Source organism: Lepisosteus platostomus, chromosome 6, assembly GCF_059453375.1.
Source record: "Lepisosteus platostomus isolate fLepPlt1 chromosome 6, fLepPlt1.hap1, whole genome shotgun sequence".
Taxonomy (NCBI): domain Eukaryota; kingdom Metazoa; phylum Chordata; class Actinopteri; order Semionotiformes; family Lepisosteidae; genus Lepisosteus; species Lepisosteus platostomus.
The window spans coordinates 19,919,558-19,939,199 of NC_142616.1; the positions used below are offsets into that span (position 1 = coordinate 19,919,558).

The 19,642-nt window shown below is 40.1% G+C and overlaps 1 protein-coding gene across 1 annotated transcript; it reads left to right on the top strand.

Annotated features, from left to right (window-relative positions):
- The first annotated feature begins 769 nt into the window (after nucleotides 1-769).
- Nucleotides 770-19,414, top strand: npffr1 (neuropeptide FF receptor 1). The gene is made up of 4 exons (XM_088634650.1): nucleotides 770-1,860; nucleotides 8,423-8,743; nucleotides 13,991-14,090; nucleotides 15,647-19,414. The coding sequence occupies exons 1-4, from the start codon at nucleotides 1,854-1,856 to the stop codon at nucleotides 16,506-16,508; spliced, it is 1,290 nt and encodes a 429-aa protein (XP_088490776.1). The 5' UTR covers nucleotides 770-1,853; the 3' UTR covers nucleotides 16,509-19,414.
- Nucleotides 19,415-19,642: the final 228 nt, after the last annotated feature.

Below are 19,642 nucleotides of genomic sequence, written 5' to 3' on the forward strand. Positions count from 1 at the left end.
ACAGATAGTGTTAGAGATTTGTCAGAAAGGAGTGTATTCATGCATATTCATGATATTTCTTTGTTAAACTTCCTCGAGTTTGTAATGCTTAACATGTACAGCCTGTGTTCCCGATTGCATGAATTGCAGTGCTCTGCTAAAAGAACTGTTATATAATGTTATATCACCTGTCGTGTTCAAAACAATTTTTTATATATTTAAATACACAGGTATTGTGCTTCAGACTGTGGAAAACACATTAAATCGTATAATAGTGAGTCTCAGTGCGTGAGGCTGACAGTTTCTCACACTAAAAGCCACGTTGATTTCCATGTCAATCCCAGCACCACGATTTATTTTTTGACACCTCGATTCACGTGCTGTTGGTCCCTGACAAGTTCTCAAAAGAAAATTACCCAAGCCGTTCAAGTGATGTTAGATTAATTGAAAAAATCAAATGAGTACAAAATGACTACATTTAACTTGTTTTCTAGTCACAAAGTGAAATGTCTATGAAGAATTTCCTACAGAGAATTTCGGACGAGCAGCTGAAGACCCGACCGCAGATCCACTGAATTATTGCCGCTGGGATTACAGAACTGTACTATTAATGCCACAGAAAAATTGCAGTTAGTTTTGTTATCCACGAGATTTGACCAGCCCCAAAGTTGCCTATGCTTTGGATCAGATTTACGGTCCCCCCCGTATAACAACACAGCAAGGTTTCAGAAAAGTTTGTGAAGTTTCTGCCATTTGTGTTCCCTCAATGTCAAAGCCTTGTGGCCTGGAGTCTGAGCTCAACAGGCGTCACTCCCGTTTGATTGTATTGAGATGATGAGTCATGAAAGGAGCTTTTTTAAAGTGAAGATGGTCGGTGTTACTATTGTTTTAACTACGTGGTACTGATACGTACACCTTTTGAAACTTCGTGTTCATGCTCTCTAGAACATTAATTGCCCTGTGCCCGTTGAAAGGTTGTAACAGTGCGATCATTAGAGATAGTTTGACTTGTTACATCGCCCACATACTGTATTATCACCATGGACTGCGTATAGAAAGCAATTTATGTTGAAAGGCATTTTTAAAGACTTGCATACTGGTTTGGCCATATGGTCTAACAGGTTTTTATGTTTGTTGCCTGTTACCCTACTAAATTGATTTTTGTCCCATTTTTTTTTCCTGCGTCTCAACTAATGGCGAGAAGGAGTGGAATCAAAAGCACCCGTGAGACCTTTTTTCTAACGAAAAGGAGCAGTTTGAAAATGTGCGATGGGTCACGGGCTGCGTGCTGTACTGTCCCCACCCTCGTTTGCTCCCGCAGACGTCTCTCAGGTACTGCTGGAAGAGCCTACATATGCAATTGACTGTGCGGAGCTCTTGATGACCACATTGGCCGATGTTCGCTTATGATAAAGGTGACGGGGGGGTAAACTCAGTTTCGCTGCAGCACGCCTTCTTAGACATTCGTGCTTTTCTGGTCCTCGCAGAAGAAGTTGATGCTTGAAAGTTTTATTTTATTTTTGTTAGTCAAAACGATCAGAAGTACTACGGCCAAGATACGTTGAAGTCAACAGAAACAATTTGATTAGAAAGGAGCGCATGGGTCCTGTTCAGTAGCCCATCTACAGTATTATAGGAATATTAGGCTGCTGTAACTAAACAGTTCTGGGATGTCACTCGAAGATCTTTTAAATAAGTTTTCATGAACCCAAAACTGATTTAGTAAATTTCACTCTGAAGACATATTTCGCGTTTTGGAAGGAAACGAAATAGCAATACTATTTCAAATTAGACTCCGTATTTCTGTTGGAAAGACTAGACTGTCAGCCTCTACTTAGGAAAGACTTCCAAGTGAAGCCGGGTTCAGACCGATCATGCAAGGTAAGACTAATGATTTTGTTTAATGCTGAAGTATTAGTCACAAGATACCGTTTGTTAGACTGAAAAAGGAGAGACAAATATACAAGCAACATTCCGATCCTGTCATGTATGTTAAACGTCCGTGCTTTGCAGCCTGCAGTTTCTCTTAGGTCCAGTTAGCCTAAATTGAAACGGAGTTAATTTTCCTGTGCAAGAGAGTTATCGATATAAATTAATATATTTTTTAAAAAAATTACAAGAACTTAACAGCTCCTGCGCTTGTGTCGATTAAAACCCCCGATTTGAGAATGCTCTACCCCGAATGCGCTATGTAAAAAAAATGATTGATTCATGGTAAAAAAATGCAAATGGTTGAACAGATGCTGATTTCCATGTGGCATTATTGATTTACTCTGCGTTCCTTGAGTCTTACTAGAATTTTGCAGGTAAACAACAGTTCTGAAAATGAAATACAGTGCTGTATTAGAATTGTGAAAGTATGGGGAAGACAGTGTTTTCTCCGAGTATTGGATGTTAAGGTGATAATAATTAGAACAACTCCTTACAATTAAATAGCGATTTTCATTCCAAACTATGACATAGCGACTAAGTGCAGTGCACTGAACAGTTCTCACACCACGCACCAGAACTGATTTAATAGATTTTTAAAATGATATGCTTCAGGCGAGCGCTTAGTGAAGTCGTCCATTAATTCAGTCCGTCCTCTCGGATTAAACCTACCCCGAACCGATTGTTCTGAAACCTTGAAAAATTTCTCACATCTATGACGTAACACCTTCTTTTAAGGAAAAAAAGGGTTGTTCCGTTTATATTTAAGCCTCCGCTATATCCAACCGCCTCAGTAATAAAAATCGTTTCCTTTGCCCCCAATACAATAGGATTAAAAAGTATAACCAGAAGAGAAGAAATACAGACCTCGAGAATGATTGAATTCGTGTGTGTACTTCATCAACGGTTACTATCTGTTTGTGTCGTAACTTTGTAACTGGGGATGCTCAACGCAGCCGACACACACTCCAGAGTATTGATCCATCCTTTCTCAGAAAGCCAGCTCTGCTGGTGAGGACCAGGGCAGCCATGAGCTCATCCCAATAGCATACCCTGGTGGACCTACCAGTCAGTCAGAGGGCACACACACAGAAACGCCAATTAACCCAGTTAACGTTTCTCAGGGAGGAAACCAGGACTCCACCTAGGCATGCAGACTCCACAGAGAAGCCACCCCCACCCACCCATTATGGAATCGAACCCAGGGTCCAAGAGCTGTGAGGCAGACAGCACTGTGCTGCTGCAATAGAGAAGAACAGCCCCAAGCAGAAAATAAAAGATAAATGGGACAGCATCATGAGGAGCAGCCATCAAACATCGTACCGCTCACTACCTTACGTTGTATTTGTGAACATGTAAACCTTCTGACCACCCTGTGAAAAAAATCCATTCACAGCTATTTTTCTGGCATTAGTAAAAAACAACTCCACAACGGCTAATTAAACTCTCAACCGCATTGTGCGTTATTGCAGTGCAGTGTTAAGCACCTTCTTTTAGTGGTGGGGTTTCATCATCATCATCCTCCCACTTCGTAGAAGACACTGTTATTATGGACTGCTGTGCCAGGTTCTGTTTTGTGTCTGGATGTTCAGAGCATATGGGTGCAAAATGCTGGTCTTGACGTTTGGAACGTCAAGGGAGAAAACGCTGCATTGCTTCTAATGTATCACACAAAATTTTGTAATCCATAGAATGGAACGTTTTTTTAAAATCAAAGGCCATTATCTTTGGCAGTTTCAGAATGAACAGAACTCAGAAGTGAGATAAAATGTGTATCTTTGGAAAAGCTTCCCATAAATCCTGACCAATACTTAGTCATTAAGCTGTTAACTATTAAATAACTACCCTGGTTATTTAGTATAATCTGATCTTTTTAATATTTGGTTATTGCCGAGAGGATGTGGACTGGTCTAATTTACAACTTTATTTTTTCTTAGAGTGCAGTCTAGCTCTTCCTAAATTCTAGTCATCAGTAACTATATTCATAGTAATAGCTAATTTCATAGTGAATGTAAATTTGCATTGGCTATGAAAACCTATCGCAACAGGAATGTCATGTAGCCTGGTGATTTTACTGGAATTCAGACCACATAGTTGTTTATATACAAAACCATCACCTGCTTCTTGTAGTTTGAAACTATTTATTTTGCTCACCAGCTCCGATTTAATATTTGTATATAATTTACTCATACAGTCAGCCTTAACTACATGCCTTGCGTCTCAGAGGTGAATTTGTAGCAGGACATTCAAGACATTAGGAACAAGTAATAGGTTTATTCCATGCTGAAAAAAAGAAGAAAGAGAACACAACGTTTCGGCCGTGGAGCCTTCTTCAGGTGTGAAGAAGGCTCCACGGCAGAAACGTTGTGTTCTCTTTCTTCTTTTTTTCAGCATGGAATAAACCTATTACTTGTTCCTTTGCAGCCTACGCATGCTGACGCAGCTACCCACCTGAACTACTACCGCATTCAAGGCATTAGTGCACCTCTATGCCTTTTGGTACCTTAATAAGAAATGCGGTGAAGACACAACACAAGCAACCAAGGCAATGTATCAGGGGAGGTTCTGTGTGCATTGAATCAGTCAAACAAATCTCCAGCTGTCTGAAAGACTCTCTGAAGCGCTATGGCAGGCTGGAATTTTGTTGCGTTTCATATCCCAGAGAATCAATATACAGTAAATGCACTTGGAATAGGGAGAAATTGTTAGCAGTGCATGCTCAGCTTGAAACCCAAGTGCCTCTTCAAGAACACAGATTTTCAAACCTCTGTGGGTTTATTTGAAATTGGTAATCAATTCTAACCTCCCCTTTGTTTATCCATTCTCTAACATTCCTCTTAATGCAAAACAGTCCTCTTTTAGACAGAGTAATACTTGTACATTTATCCCACCAATACATGCACTCCAATGTTCTATAATTGTATATATGTGTAAAATATAACACCAATATACCCACTGTGTATAATCACTAATTGTGACCCTTTCAGGAGCACTTGAAAGCATCAGAGCACATAGACGCTAACACACCGGAGATTTAAAGATTTATTCCATAACAATTTAGACTTTTGATTGTACAGCGGCTTAAGCCATGTAGTAATAATGCAATTTACAGCTTCTAAATTATGAGAAATGTTGATTTTAAGAAAAAAGCTTTTGTGTGGCGCTGTGTATTTAATCATTATTACATTACATTACTACATGCAAGAGTCTTTATTTCTTATATTTGCTATAAAACTGTATGTTTCTTACATTTGTAACCTGGGACTTTCCTTTTTCACTTGTTATTAAATGGCCTTTTACGTTTCTTAGAGTAATTCACAAGGCAGTCAGTCTATGGTTTTGCAGTAGCTTAAAGTATTTTTAAGGGTGGTCATCTATTGGAGACATTACAATATTTTTTTTCCGACAAATTAATAGCTTATTTTCTGAATAGAATGCAAGGATGAGTGTGGGTGTTGGATAATTCTGCTCTGTTTGCTTGGCTCTTTGTGTCTGTGTGAATGTGGTGGACCACTTAGTACTACAATGAGTATAGCTGTGGGTTCTTCAGAAATCAGTATTTCTGTTTATGGGTGCTTTTTTGGGATGAACTGTTAATCGAATAAAAATAAAATGTGTTGTAAATGACTTGGACTTGGTCTGTACAATTTTAATTGGACGTAAATTCTTATAGAAAACTCAGAGGATAGTACTTTCACTCGCATCGTATTGTATTAAAAGAACCAGACCTCTAGGAAGCCCCATTCACGTTAAAAATCATTCAACAGAAACATTCGTCTTCAACAAGACAGAAATCTATTTTAATTGATCACGTGAACCCCTTCCGTCATTGCTAGTATAACTGTGTATGACTGCCAACAAAATGGCCAAGAAAAGTCTGGAAAAAGCTCATGCAGTCCATCTCCTTGTTTTGATAGATCTGCTGATACACGGACAGTATATTAATCCAAGCATTTAGATACATTAACTGACTTTCATCATTTTCACCAAAGCATCAATTACCAATGCTGAACCTTTTATGAATACGAGATGTTTAATCCATCTATTTTATGACAGGGTACAAAAGATTTTAATTTGCACCTCTGATTCAACCTGGGCCTTTCTCTCATTTCTATTGGTTTGAAATGAAACTGCAGGAAACAAGCCCTGTGCAGTTTTCAGCGGGACAATTTCTAATTTAAAGTATCAGCCAGTCCTAAAGCCGTGCGAAGCCTTTTACTAGGACCAGTCCACCGGTCACACCCCACATAATTCCCCCAGGTACTGATCTTTAATCCTGATATCAACTGCGATTGTAATTGTGCAATTCCAAATGTAATTTTAATTGTGATTATATTACGTATTTCGTAAGCTGAATCAGCAGCAGTCCAGTTACATTTTTTTCCAAACCCATTTGAAGAATCTTGTCATCCGATGAATGTACAAATTCTGCTGTATTTAATATTAATTTAACAGTTGTTATTTATTTAATATTATTATTAGCATTACAATAAAGTTCATCCATCCATTTTCTAACCACCTTATCAAAAACAGAATCCTATCCCGACAATCAGCAGGCCCAAGGCATGATAATACCATGAATGGGATGCCAGTCCATCACAGGGCACACACAGACTGAGACACACACACTCATACCCTACCAGTATGTCTTTGGACTGTGGGGGGGACCCATGTGAACACAGGAAGAACATACAAACTTCAAGCACCCCAGGAATTGAATCTGGGGCTAACCACTGTTCCACTGTGCCACCCCAAAATAAATCAATAACAACTAATACCATAATCAGAGATGTGAGTCTCAGAGTGAATTACAGCTTAATTCAGTAACCTGTGAATTCGTTATTATGAGCTCTGTGTAAGAGCACATCTCAACAGGATTAATCCTTCCTGGTTTCCTTGTGTTTTATTTTCAGATTGAGCTCCAATTATGTCATCTCATTCTCATCTCTATCCATGTGTGAGACCCCAGTCTAGACTGCCCACAGTGCCAAACTTCAAGATGAAATCAAGCCTTCCCGAGTTAAAGATATGGAGAACTTTCTGCCTGTTGAGTGCAGGAAATGTCATTAAAACGTTATTGCTTAAATTTGCTGTGAAAGCTTACAGTCAATCAAATTCTAATTTGTTGTGTGAATTTATTATGTATAGAGAAACAAATATAGTTATTAATCCCTGTTTTGAAGTGCCTGTCTGTTGCGTTTATTTTGTGAGTGACTCAAAATACCATCCATTCTTTATCAGAAATGATCTTGTCCTGGGGAGGGTCACAGCAGTTTAGAGCCTATCCTGGAAGCACCAGGCACGAGGTGGGACTAAGTGCTCATGGCAGCTCTAGCCCCGAAGGGGACGCCAGTCCATTGCATGGTCACAGAGACAGGAGAAATTTAGAACAGCCGATCAATACTAACCAGCATGTCTTTGGGTAGGGTGGGGGCAGGGCACCTGGAGAAATTCCCATGTGAATATGGGGCGAACATGCAAACTCCACACAGAAGGCACAGAAAAACATGTGAGCTGGGTAGCGCATTGTTAACCACTCTGTCACTCTGCTCCCCTTACAAAGCCAATCATGCAAAATACAAACACTTTTTGTGGACCATTTTAAAACAAACTGAATTTTACTCACATTTCAAATTTTATTTATTGAAATAATTCGATGACTACTGTGATCTTTCATAACCATTAGGAGCTATAATCTACTATCAAGTCTCCAGTACAGCGAACACACTGTTTAAAGTGTTACTGAAAATTACTCCAAACAGAAACAAAATAAAAGATCTTTCCTATTACCCTCTTTCTACTGGGTGATAATAAGTGCATTGAATTTTGCTTTTGCCAGGAAATTAGCCCTGTACTCCATAGTGACATGTCTTTAACATCTTCTATTCCCAAGGGCTGTAATACTTGAAATCATTGGATGATGTAACATTATCTTTTTACAAGTGTTTTTTTGTACAAATGCTGACAAATATGAAATGAGGAATTGCATTATGGGATAATTTTATAAGAAGCAAGACAATCTGACTATCAAATGTAACGAGGGCTTCAAGTTTTTTTTTTGCTGTTGTATCAATAAGTCTATTTTATTTGCCCTTGCAAGAGGGCTCAATAAACACTTAGGGCACTTGTCATAAAAAGGATTTCTGTGCTATGTATCCTTGTCATAACATGGTTTTTAAATGCTGAATAATAAATTCAGTCACAGGCTTTGTAATGTGAAGATCTCTTGAAAAGAGAGCAATGTGAAAGAAAGTTCAACACAAATAATCCATGTCCTGTAAACTAGATGTAAGAGTGTGAGACAGTGTTGTGTCTATGTATTTCCTGATTCAGATAAATTCATGTGTAGCCTTTTCCTTTAATGGACTAGAAAGATATTTTAATCTTGTTTTTATTACAGAAAGACTGAAAGTTGCATCCAATCACACTATGCCCACATAAAACATTTTAAATTTAAATACATTAAAAAATGTATTGGAAATTAATTCAATATTTCTTTTTTTGTTTCTTGTAGGGTTAACTTTTTCTTCGTCTCCAAACACCAGCTCTCTGGACACCGAAAATGGACACACTAATATTTCTTTGTGGAAGATAGATAATTACACTTATTCATCTTATTACCAGCACTCTCCTCCTGTAGCAACCATATTCATTTTTGCCTATGTCTTCATTTTCTTTCTGTGCATGACGGGCAACAGTCTTGTTTGTTTCATTGTGTTAAAGAGCAAACAGATGAGAACAGTCACTAACATTTTTATCCTGAACCTAGCCATCAGCGATCTGCTGGTGGGAATATTCTGTGTGCCGACTACCCTAGTGGACAACTTGATAACAGGTAGGAATGGCATCAGAGACCTATTCATACTGTATATGCAAACTGTTTCAACAATTGAATAGGACAATGAGAAAATAAGCAAGGTTTCAACTGAGAGGTGGCTATTCAGTCTAAATTGCCTATTTGGTTTGCAATGGGCTTATTGCTCATCAGTCACCTAGTTTTTTATTATTGTAATAAAATTGAATCATACAGCACAAAATAACTAATCCAATCTGTACACCCAAAATTAAACTCTTTTCACCCTTTAAACTCATCCCCCATCACACAAAGTTCCAACCCTCAAATCTCCCCTTCCAAACTCCTAAAGGACCTCATCAAAGCCATCGGTGACCAGTGGTAAAAATGTAGTGTTACACAGTCATAAGTACATCAGCAACATCATTCCATCCATCCAGATGTTTCTTGTAGACTCACGGGATTAGCCTTCAATAATAAGGCTAAGTAACAGCCAAATGTCTTTGTGTAAAGTGGACTAAATGCACGCATTCTCATATGTTCGACTTGTCCCTGAGTACTTTTTCAAGAGTAATTAGATTCAGTTCCTTTAACCAGTCTGTATGCAACATTCCTTTGGGGCATTCCTTGTCATTCTTTTTTTAATGAATCAAGAGCAGCCATGTTTTTGTAATAATAATAATTAATTGCTTACACTTACAGTATATAGCGCTTTTCTGGACAGTCCACTCAAAGCGCTTTACAGGTAATGGGGACTCCCCTTCTCCACCACCACCAATGTTCAGCCCCACCTGGATGATGCAACGGCAGCCATACTGCACCAGTACGCTCATCAGCTATGAGTGGGGAGGAGAGCAGAGTGATGAAGCCAGTTCATAGATGGGGATTATTAGGAGACCATGATTGATAAAGCCAATGGGAAATTTGACCAGGACACCAGGGTTACACCCCAACTCTTTTTGAGAAACACCCTGGGATTTTTAATGACCACAGAGAGTCAGGACCTCAGTTTTACGTCTCATCTGAAGGACGGTGCCTTTTTACAGTATAGTGTCCCCCTTCATTATACTGGGGCATTAGGACCCACACAGACCACAGGGTGAGTGCCCCCTGTTGGCCCCACTAACACCATAATATAATAATAATAACAACAACAACAACAACAACAACAACAACAACAACAACATTTCTACTGATTTAAATTGATACCAATTTGATGTTTTAAATCTTTTTCCATAAAATCTTGCTCAGAATCAGTTTATGTTTCATTTTTATGTTTTACTTTATTCAGATTAGTATGATACCATTGCGTTAATCACTTAAATACATAAATGGTTTAACCTTCTCCCGCCCTGTGATGTCTTCATGTATTGCGGATGGTTTTAGTGCTGTAAAAATGAAGTGAATTTATACTATAAATCCTATTAAATATTAAGGAGTTTTTTGGTATCTTTGCTTACAGGCCACTTTACAACAGAAGTACAAGTACTATATTGAATTGTATATAGTAATATGTACGCAGACTTTGCTGTTTTTAAACAATAGCTAAAGAAAGATAAAAGTAAACAAACATACAATGGTAAAAAAACGTTTGTTTAATTCTCACTGTAACTGAGAAAGTAAAACACAGTACAGCAATGAAAGAAAGTAAATGTACAGAATCTGCTTAAAACAGTGTTTGCACTTGTTCAATATGCACTGCAGGCGAGTGTGGACAACATGCATGATTCTGTATGCTGGTGCTTACAGAGAGAGTTGGAGCCTTTGTCCCGTAGCCAGTGTCCTGTGAAACACAGTCTTAAAGACAACAATACCAGACACTGCACATCAAGAACTTTAATTTTAACTGGCAATAAAGCACTTCAAAATGAATTAATGATAAATCTTATGGTAATTAAGGATTAATCTCTAAATTAGTGATGACTCAAGGCTGATCTGGCCTGTCTCTGACGTCCTCCAGGAGTTCAAGGGCTGGAACCAGACTCCTAAAGCCCTGTGTTTCTATAGTATCACACCCTCATTCTCAATCTGGCTCAAATTCTCACTCTTAAACTCCCATGCACACTCACACTGTCGGTCTTTCTCACTCACACACACTCTCACTCGGACTCTCTTGCTCTCAATCAGACTCACATTTTCACACTCTCTCACTGTCACTCTCTCTTACACACACTCTCACTCACATTCACACTCTCTCACCTCTCACTCTCTTACACTCTCACTTAGATTCTCTCACTCTCTCATTCAGACTCTCTCTCCCACTCTCACTCAGATTCTCTCACTCTCTCATTCACACTCTCACATTTACACACTCTCACCTCTCACACTCTCGCTCACACTCTCATTCACATTCACACTTACTCTCACCTCTCACACTCGCTCACGCTCTCAGATTCTCTCACTCTCTCTCATTCACACTCTCACTCATATTCACACACTCTCACCTCTCACACTCTCTTACACTCACTCAGGTTCTCTCACTCTCTCTCATTCACACTCTCACTCACATTCACACTTACTCTCACACTCTCACTCAGATTCTCTCACTCTCTCATTCACAGTCTCACATTTACACACTCTCACCTCTCACACTCTCTTATACTCACTCAGATTCTCTCACTCTCATTCACACCTCACTCACATTCACACTCACCTCTCACACTCTCTTACACTCACTCAGATTCTCTCACTCTCTCGTTCACACTCACATTTACACACTATCACCTCTCACACTCTCACTCTCTCGTTCACACTCTCACATTCACACACTCTCACCTCTCACACTCTCTCCCACTCTCACTCAGATTCTCTCACTCTCTCATTCACACTCTCGCTTCAATCTGACTCTCATTCTCACTCTTACAGTCTCACGCACTCATTCACACATTCACACGGTCTCTCTCACTCTGTAAATGATTTCTCATTGAAGTAGTGTTTTTTGTTTACTTTGCTGTAAAAGAAAGCATACCCGGGTTCTAGTGAACATTTAATTTTAAAATCTCAAATTTTGTTGAAATTTAAAGCTCAAAGGAAAAACAAACTATGTTAGTTAATTTAGTGGTATAGATAATATGGAATTATAGAAATTAAGTTCTATAAGGTTCATTTTAACTCTTGCCTATATTTGTCTTACCAAACATTATTTAGATTATGCTCTTTGATGTGGAAAATCACATTACCAAAGAAAAAATGCAGTATATTCAATTCTTGAAACCTTGAGTTAGAAAAGGATCATTTTAATTAATTCATTTATGTTCTTTTATAATGGAATTTAATTATTATGTGTGATTGAGCTGAAAAAGGACTTGGCAAACAAAGAGGGTTAACCTAAGTGACAACATTGTAATTAGTTATTTTGGGAACCAGACTACAAATGCACATATACAGTATTTTAGAATTAATGAATTTGTTGTGGAAGGGAATTTCAATTATAACTGATCTTTTGGAAACAACATATTAGACTGCTCTCTGTTTGAAAGAAGTCTATTCAGCCATCACTTGCTTTCAATAACAGTGCAGGTTTAAGAAGGAGAATCTCAAGACTGCCAGTTAAGAATGCAAAAATAAACTGGATATTATTCTTCTAATGCTGTCCAGTCACAGGGATACAATGGCAGGGGTTTGAAAATTGATTTATCCTGGATATCTCTTTTCAAAGCTGACATATAATCAGTGTACAGAATCACCTCAAGAAGAACATTATCTTTTGCTTAAACTGGAGACACATATGCAATGAAAAACAAATAATGTATGTGATCAGCAGCCACATCACCCTGCAGCTCACAACTGGGAACCCACTGAAGCTCGGCAGGTGTGAGCCTGGTCAGTACCTGGATGGGACACCTCCTGGGGAAAACTAAGGTTGCTGCTGGAAGAGGTGTTAGAGGGGCCAGCAGGGGGCGCTCACCCTGTGGTCCATGTGGGTCCTAATGCCCCATTATAGTGACGGGAACACTTTACTGTAAAAAGGCGCCGTCCTTCGGATGAGATGTAAAACCGAGGTCCTGACTCTCTGTGGTCATTAAAAATCCCAGGGTGTTTCTCGAAAAGAGTAGGGGTGTAACCCTGGTGTCCTGGCCAAATTTCCCATTGGTCCTTACCAATCATGGCCTCCTAATAATCCCCCTCTATGAATTGGCTTCATTACTCTGCTCTCCTCCCCACTGATAGCTGATGTGTGGTGAGCGTTCTGGCGCACTATGGCTGCCGTCGCATCATCCAGGTGAATTGGTGGTGGTGGAGGGGAGTCCCCATTACCTGTAAAGCACTTTGAGTGGAGTGTCCAGAAAAAGCGCTATATAAGTGTAAGCTATTATTATTATTATTAAATACAGACAGGACAGACATGACTCTGACATAGACATTGTAGACAGGAACACATAGTGCAAAGTGCAGACAGTGCAAATTACAAGGTAAATACATAATACAATATAAACAACACATTGGGGGGATTTAAACCCTGTTTCCGGAATCGGAGTGGGTGCAGGTAGATTTGCAGGGTGTTGAGGAGCCTGACAGCCTGCAGGAAGAAGTTGTTCGAGAGTCTGGGGGAGCTAGCCCGTACACTGCGATATCCTTTCCCAGATGGTAGGAGGGCAAAGAGTTTATGGGAGGGGAGGGAGGGGTCATCTACTATACTGGAGGCCCTGTGTCTGTAGCGTTTGTGATAGGTGACAGAAATGGAAGGTAGGGAGGCTCCAATGATCTTTTCAGCTGTTTCCACAATTCGTTGCAGGGTCTTGCGGTCTGAAGCGTTGCAATTATCAAACCAAACAGTGATGCAGTGGGTCAAGGTGCTCTCGATGGTGCTTCTGTAGAAGGTGGTAAGAATGGGCAGGAGAAGGTTTGCCCTCCTCAGTCGCCGCAGGAAATGGAGATGCTGCCGTGCTTTCTTGGCTAGGGAGTTGGTATTGAGGGACCAAGTGAGGTCGCCTGTAATGTGCACACCAAGAAACTTGATGCTTCTAACTGTCTCCACAGGGGAGCCGTTGATGTACAGTGGGGAGCGATCAGCGTGGGCCCTCCTGAAGTCAATGATTATCTTTTGTTGTGTTTACATTAAGAGATAGGTTGTTGTTTGTGCACCAGTCCAGTAGTTGCTCCACCTGCTCTCTGTATGGTGACTCATCGTCGTGTCATCGGCAGACTTGATGATGCAGTTGGAACTGTGCTTGGCAGTACCGCCATGAGTCATCAAGGTGAACAGCACTGGGCTGAGCGGTGCTCAAAGCTGGCTAGGCTACACCTCTGTAGTTTTACTGAGCAGAATCTGCTTCGTCCTTTCCCCAGGCTGGCCGTTCAACAACACCGTCTGCAAAATGAGTGGCCTGGTGCAGGGAGCATCAGTGTCCGCTTCGGTCTTCACACTGGTGGCCATTGCGGTGGAACGGTAAATGTCTGCTCCCCTCCTCACCCCAGTAAAACCCTTTACCACTTACAGAGATTGATGCCACCATCAAATCACCCCTTCAGGTCGGGTTAACTAATTCAGTGGAAAGTACAGCAAAGTAGAAATGCTCAAATGCAGGAAATGATGATGTAAGTATGAATTCCTTTGCCAGTGATTCCAGTGAACTATAGGGCGGTGTAGGAAAGATCAACTTCTAGCAACTTCTGTTCAATCTCTCCTTGCGCGCTTACGGAAAAAGCATTTATTTGCGGACAACCACCGCTGTATGTATTGTTGTGCATTTGATAAATAAACCTTGATTGATTGATTGATTGATTGAAAATGTCCTCTAATTCCTCTCACCTGTGATTTGTGGAAAGACACTGAAAATGAAATGGAGAAGCAGACGCAGGAACTGGTAACCAGATAAATATCTGTTTTAGGAGTATGCAGGGATCATATTTATATATAGCAGATTGATTTAAATATAGAGGAATAAATGCCCTCCTAACAACAGATAAAACTGAATGAAATAGTGCTGCTGAACATCAAGCCCACCTGGCTTCTTTGGTTTTCAGTAGGTAACTGATCCCAGGATCTCATCCAGCTGTCCTGTGAAAGAAGCCAGAGGATTGGCTAAAACAATATGGCAGAGTCATTTGTTTCAGTCTCCTGTAACCCTTTGTGTAAAAAAGGTGTGTCTGGTTGCTTTTCTCTGGACTGACTACAGAGCAGCAACATGTATGTTTTTGTATCACAGCGATAGGCACGGTACAAAGTTGTAAATGAGTTGCATAGATGTTTGCAAAGTTTGAAATTATGGAAAGTGTGGAGAAAACCACTGAAACATTAAAGGATTAAGGTGAAGGATTAAGATGAACAAGGTAGGTTAAAGGCTGCTAATTTGATGGATTTTGTATTGCAGACACATATCCTCTTCGGTGCATAATGAGATGGTGATTAACAACATCTGAATCAATGGAGGAGTCTTCAAAGAGTTTGGGAATCACCTTGAGATAATGCGTCTGCCATACAAAGTTTCAATGAACAAACAGTAGACCATCTAGTATTCTGTGTGATCTGCTTTTCTCTCTGGGGACTCAAACTCCAGAAAGGGAAAATTAAGGCATCTTTGAACATTGATTTGTATAAGAGTGCATAATAACTTTTAATGTGAAACAATCATCTCGTATTAATCATACTTTTCTTTAAAAGTTCTGTATGAAGACTTTTATAAACTGTGCTGCAAGAATATTTTATGTATTCCAGGCTGTTTGCATAAAAAGTATTTGCATTTCAATTTAGTATTAAATTCTATTATACTTTGAACTTGAATGCAAAGTATTCAAATGATAGACACAACATAAGATTAAGCAAAACAGAACGAACAATGGGAGAAAATTAAGAATGCTACTGGACTGCACATTCTGATGTATGATTACTTAAATGCCTTGAAGAAAACAAAAGAGCTGCTTTTCAGCATAATGAAGTGGAAGTGCCCTGTAAGTCTTTTGTGTACTCAAGTGTATTCATCTCTTTTATTTTCTCTCTTGTAGTTTTCGTTGTATTGTCTACCCTTTCCGTCAGAAACTCACATTGAAGAAAGCCATCCTCACCATTGCAGTCATCTGGGTTCTGGCTGTGATCATAATGTGCCCCTCCGCTGTCACCCTCACCGTCTCCAGAGATGAGTACCACTTCATGGTGGATAACTACAACCACACCTATCCCCTGTACACCTGCTGGGAGGCCTGGCCAGACCAGGGCATGCGCAAGATCTACACCACCGTCCTCTTCTCCCACATCTACCTGGCCCCGCTCACCTTGATCGTCATCATGTACGCCCGGATCGCCGTCAAGCTCTTCAAGTCCCCAGCCCCCGTCCGGGATGCCCACTCCGAAGACGGCGACGGGCGCAGGGTCTCCAAAAAGAAGATCAGGGTCGTCAACATGCTTGTGATCGTGGCCCTGCTTTTCACGCTGTCCTGGCTGCCCCTCTGGACTCTGATGCTGCTGACTGACTATGGCAACCTGACCGCTCGCCAGCTCAACGTGGTGACCGTGTACATATTCCCCTTCGCGCACTGGCTTGCCTTCTTCAACAGCAGTGTGAACCCCATCATCTACGGCTACTTCAACGAAAACTTCAAGAGGGGATTTCAGGCTGCTGTCAAGTTCCAGCTCTGCTTTCTGGAATCAGAGCACCGGGAGACGTATAAAAGACGAGCCAGTGGCAGGGAGCATAACCGAATCTTTGTTGAGGTTCAGCCCAACAACTCCGACAGCTGGAAGAGGTGGAGGGGGGCGGGGCTATTTGGTCGAAAGATTAGCAGGGTGACCCATCATGGGCTTGTGGTGGAGAATCTGGATCAGGGTTCCTCAAATAATGGTTGCAGTGTTTCTGCATGGGGAATGTAGGAGTCCTCAACTGACTGTTTTCTGTTAGACCACCACAGTCTTATCTAAAATATGTCAAGAAATGGAGGCGTTGAAACGTTTCCAGTTCCATGTGGTGTCGCTCAAGGCCTAAATCACCCTCTTGTCGTGTCAAATGCAGATCCAAACAAAAATGGGCGTGTGTTTCCCGATTTGGTAGTTGAACAGCATTACCTGCCCTGCCAGCTCAGGTGTTGAGTGGGGAAAAATAAACACAATTTCTTTGTTAAAAAGACATGGCAACAGGAGCAAAAAAACAGCTCTCTGACCACGGTTAATAAGCGACTTCTGTGCTTGCTCTCCCATGCATTAATTTTCTTAGCAGATGCTCCTGTCCAGGGTTGTGTTAAATGTACAGAATTAACATTAAATGCAATGGAAATAGTGATTGTGCCGGCACACACTGGAAGAGTAATGCTACGCTAGGGCCACCCGAGGAAGAGCAACCATACCCTTCAGAAGGGGAGGGGCTGCCAGGGGATATCCTGATTTCAGGAGGAACAAGAAGATCAGGAATTAGACTGAGAAGCAAAAGCGGAGATGATGTCAGTTTTGCTAGAAGCTGATTGGCAGGTCCTGCAATGATCCAGGGCCCAGAAATGGGAGAAGACAGGGGAAGAGGAAAGGAAAACAGGTTTAGGGGGGACTCAGTCAGCAGGGGAGGTGACTTCCAGAAGAGGATAGGGAGACAGAGGGGATTTGACTTGCCCTGTGGCAGTAACAGTTGTGACTTCGTGGCCTGACCTGTCTGTAGACTCTTCTTTCACCATGACTGTGTCAGCCAATCGCAACAGAAATTTGTGCTTGAGAATCCTCAAGTCAGTGCTCAGTAAAACACCATGACAGTCTAACCTGTAACCCTCACCTATGTGCGCAAACTTCACAGCAGCACTCTTTAATTTTCCAGGTTGAAAATTCTGTGTATTTAGAAATATACTGTTTCCCTTTACCCACCAATTTCAAAGTTCAAATTGTCCAGTTGTCCAAGGTCCAATATGTAACTTGTGAGAGATTTTCCAATTGTCTGCTGATTTTTGCTTGTCCGTGATAGAAAACTTCAGTCAAGCCTGAATCAATCTTCTACTGAGTGACAGGTGGGCTGAAACGTAAAAGAATAAGAAGATGGGGGAATGCAGTCCCGGGCACAGATGGCAGATCTCATTTTGGCTACCAATGCTGCCACATATGCAACACAAACAGTAGTAAAATATGAAAAACACCAGCCTTATTTTTAATATCAAAGACTGTGGAGGCTGTGGGTTGTAAAGGGGTTTCCTGTCCCAGTGAGGGAAATATTATTAGCTGTCTGTTAATATGAAGGAGTGTTATTAAATGTCAGCTGCGTGAAATGTCAGAAAATGTGAGATATTGCTTGATTTCCATGAATTACTCCTTAAAATACTCATCCATCCATTTTCTTCTCAGTTTTCTTCAATATACTGTAGTGTTTGGGGGGTAGCCAGAACCTATACCAGCAAGCAGTGGGTGCAAAGCAGGATACAACCTGGAAGGGATGCCAGTCTATAACAGCGCAGACACAGACACAAACACGCACACACAGCGCAGAACTTTTCAAAGTAAGACTACAGTATGTAACTTACTAGACCGGTCACACTGACCAGGGTCAGTTTTCCCAGAAGCCTCATGCCTAAACTAATGAGAAATTGATGCAGAGTTCATCCTTCTGAAGTTCTCTGTTGAATTTTACTATGTAGTTGAAAGAGCTCTTAGAATGTAAGCTAAAGATCTTTGTTCTGTTTTCATTGAAGTTCTGTATATTATTCCATATATTATGCTGTTGACAATCTTGTTATTATATTTTAATTTATGCATCTGTGAAGACTTTGTTTTGCTTTCGTTTGGGAGTTTTCAAGGCACCTAAGAATTTGTATAGTTGTATAATGTGTATCTACCAGGTGCTGTTTCTGTGATTTTCTTATTGTTAAAGAGTTTCTTTTAAAACAAATTCACCAAATTATTGTAAATTAATTGTAAATTGTTCATTCTAAATTATTGTAATGTATTCTGTAGTCCACAAGGCTTACACATCTTAGGCACAACTATAAGTTACGACATATTTATTAGCATCAACAGTTTACTCAAAGACACCACTAATGTTTTCTATTATTATAACACCTTTGGCTGTTATTTAAACAGCATAGTTTAGGTGAGAACAGGCCAAGCCTATCATTTAATATATTTCATTCACATTTATCAAAATCTTCTGAAACCTGATCCTAAGACAACAAGATCTAGTATACACATACAAATAGTATGAAGTGTTTAGGTAGCTAATCCATTTTAATTTAATTAACATGATCTGGAATGAGCTGTTCATCAGCATTAACATAATGTTCTTCTCTACACATCTATAAAGCTATAAAGCTTGTAATTTCGCACTACAAAAATGTAGATTAGGATTAACTGCTACAATTCCTAAAATTTCCAAATATGATCACCATAGAACTGTTTCTGCATAAAGAATGAAAATGTTGTACAAACAGAGCAGAACATTTCAAAATAAGACTATGTACATTACTGAATCAATCTTTCCTAGGAGTCACCACTAAAAGTGTAATTTTGTTTTTCTATAAAATCATTGCTGATCTCATTACTAAAGAAAGATCTGTTTATCATTTTTTGCTGTTCTAAAAATACGCTGTATATGTTTATTTCTGTTATCTACAGAAGGAATTAAAGACTGCAAACTATATGTTAATAACTTGATTGCTTTTGTTGGATATTGTCCAAAAGCTTGAGACCTGTGAGTCCTGTATTTCTAAAGAGAAGAGCAGTGTAAATCAATGAATTCTGTTGTTAAATTTCTGTGTTTTGTAAACAAGGTAATTTGTTTCAATGGACATGCACAGTAAAACCTAGAAGACTTTGTGTGATTGGTGGTGTTTTTTTTCTTTATTAAGGAATCCGTAGTTCGACTCCTAGTTAGCACCAATAACTACACAATGATGAGAAAGCAACACTTTTTAAGAAGGACGGTGGCATCACAAGGGGAAAAGGTCAGAGTGTGGGCATGACTCTTAATCCTGGTCTTAATTGGTTTATTGCTAACACCCGGGAGCCCATCTGTGTGCCTGCAGCACAGACTGTAAACAACA

What these genes read in the sequence shown, in the direction of transcription:
- npffr1 (XM_088634650.1), top strand. An exon ending in AGTGGACAACTTGATAACAG is followed by an intron (nt 8,744 to 13,990) that starts GTAGGAATGGCA and finishes TCCTTTCCCCAG; the next exon opens with GCTGGCCGTTCAACAACACC. An exon ending in GTGGCCATTGCGGTGGAACG is followed by an intron (nt 14,091 to 15,646) that starts GTAAATGTCTGC and finishes TCTCTCTTGTAG; the next exon opens with TTTTCGTTGTATTGTCTACC.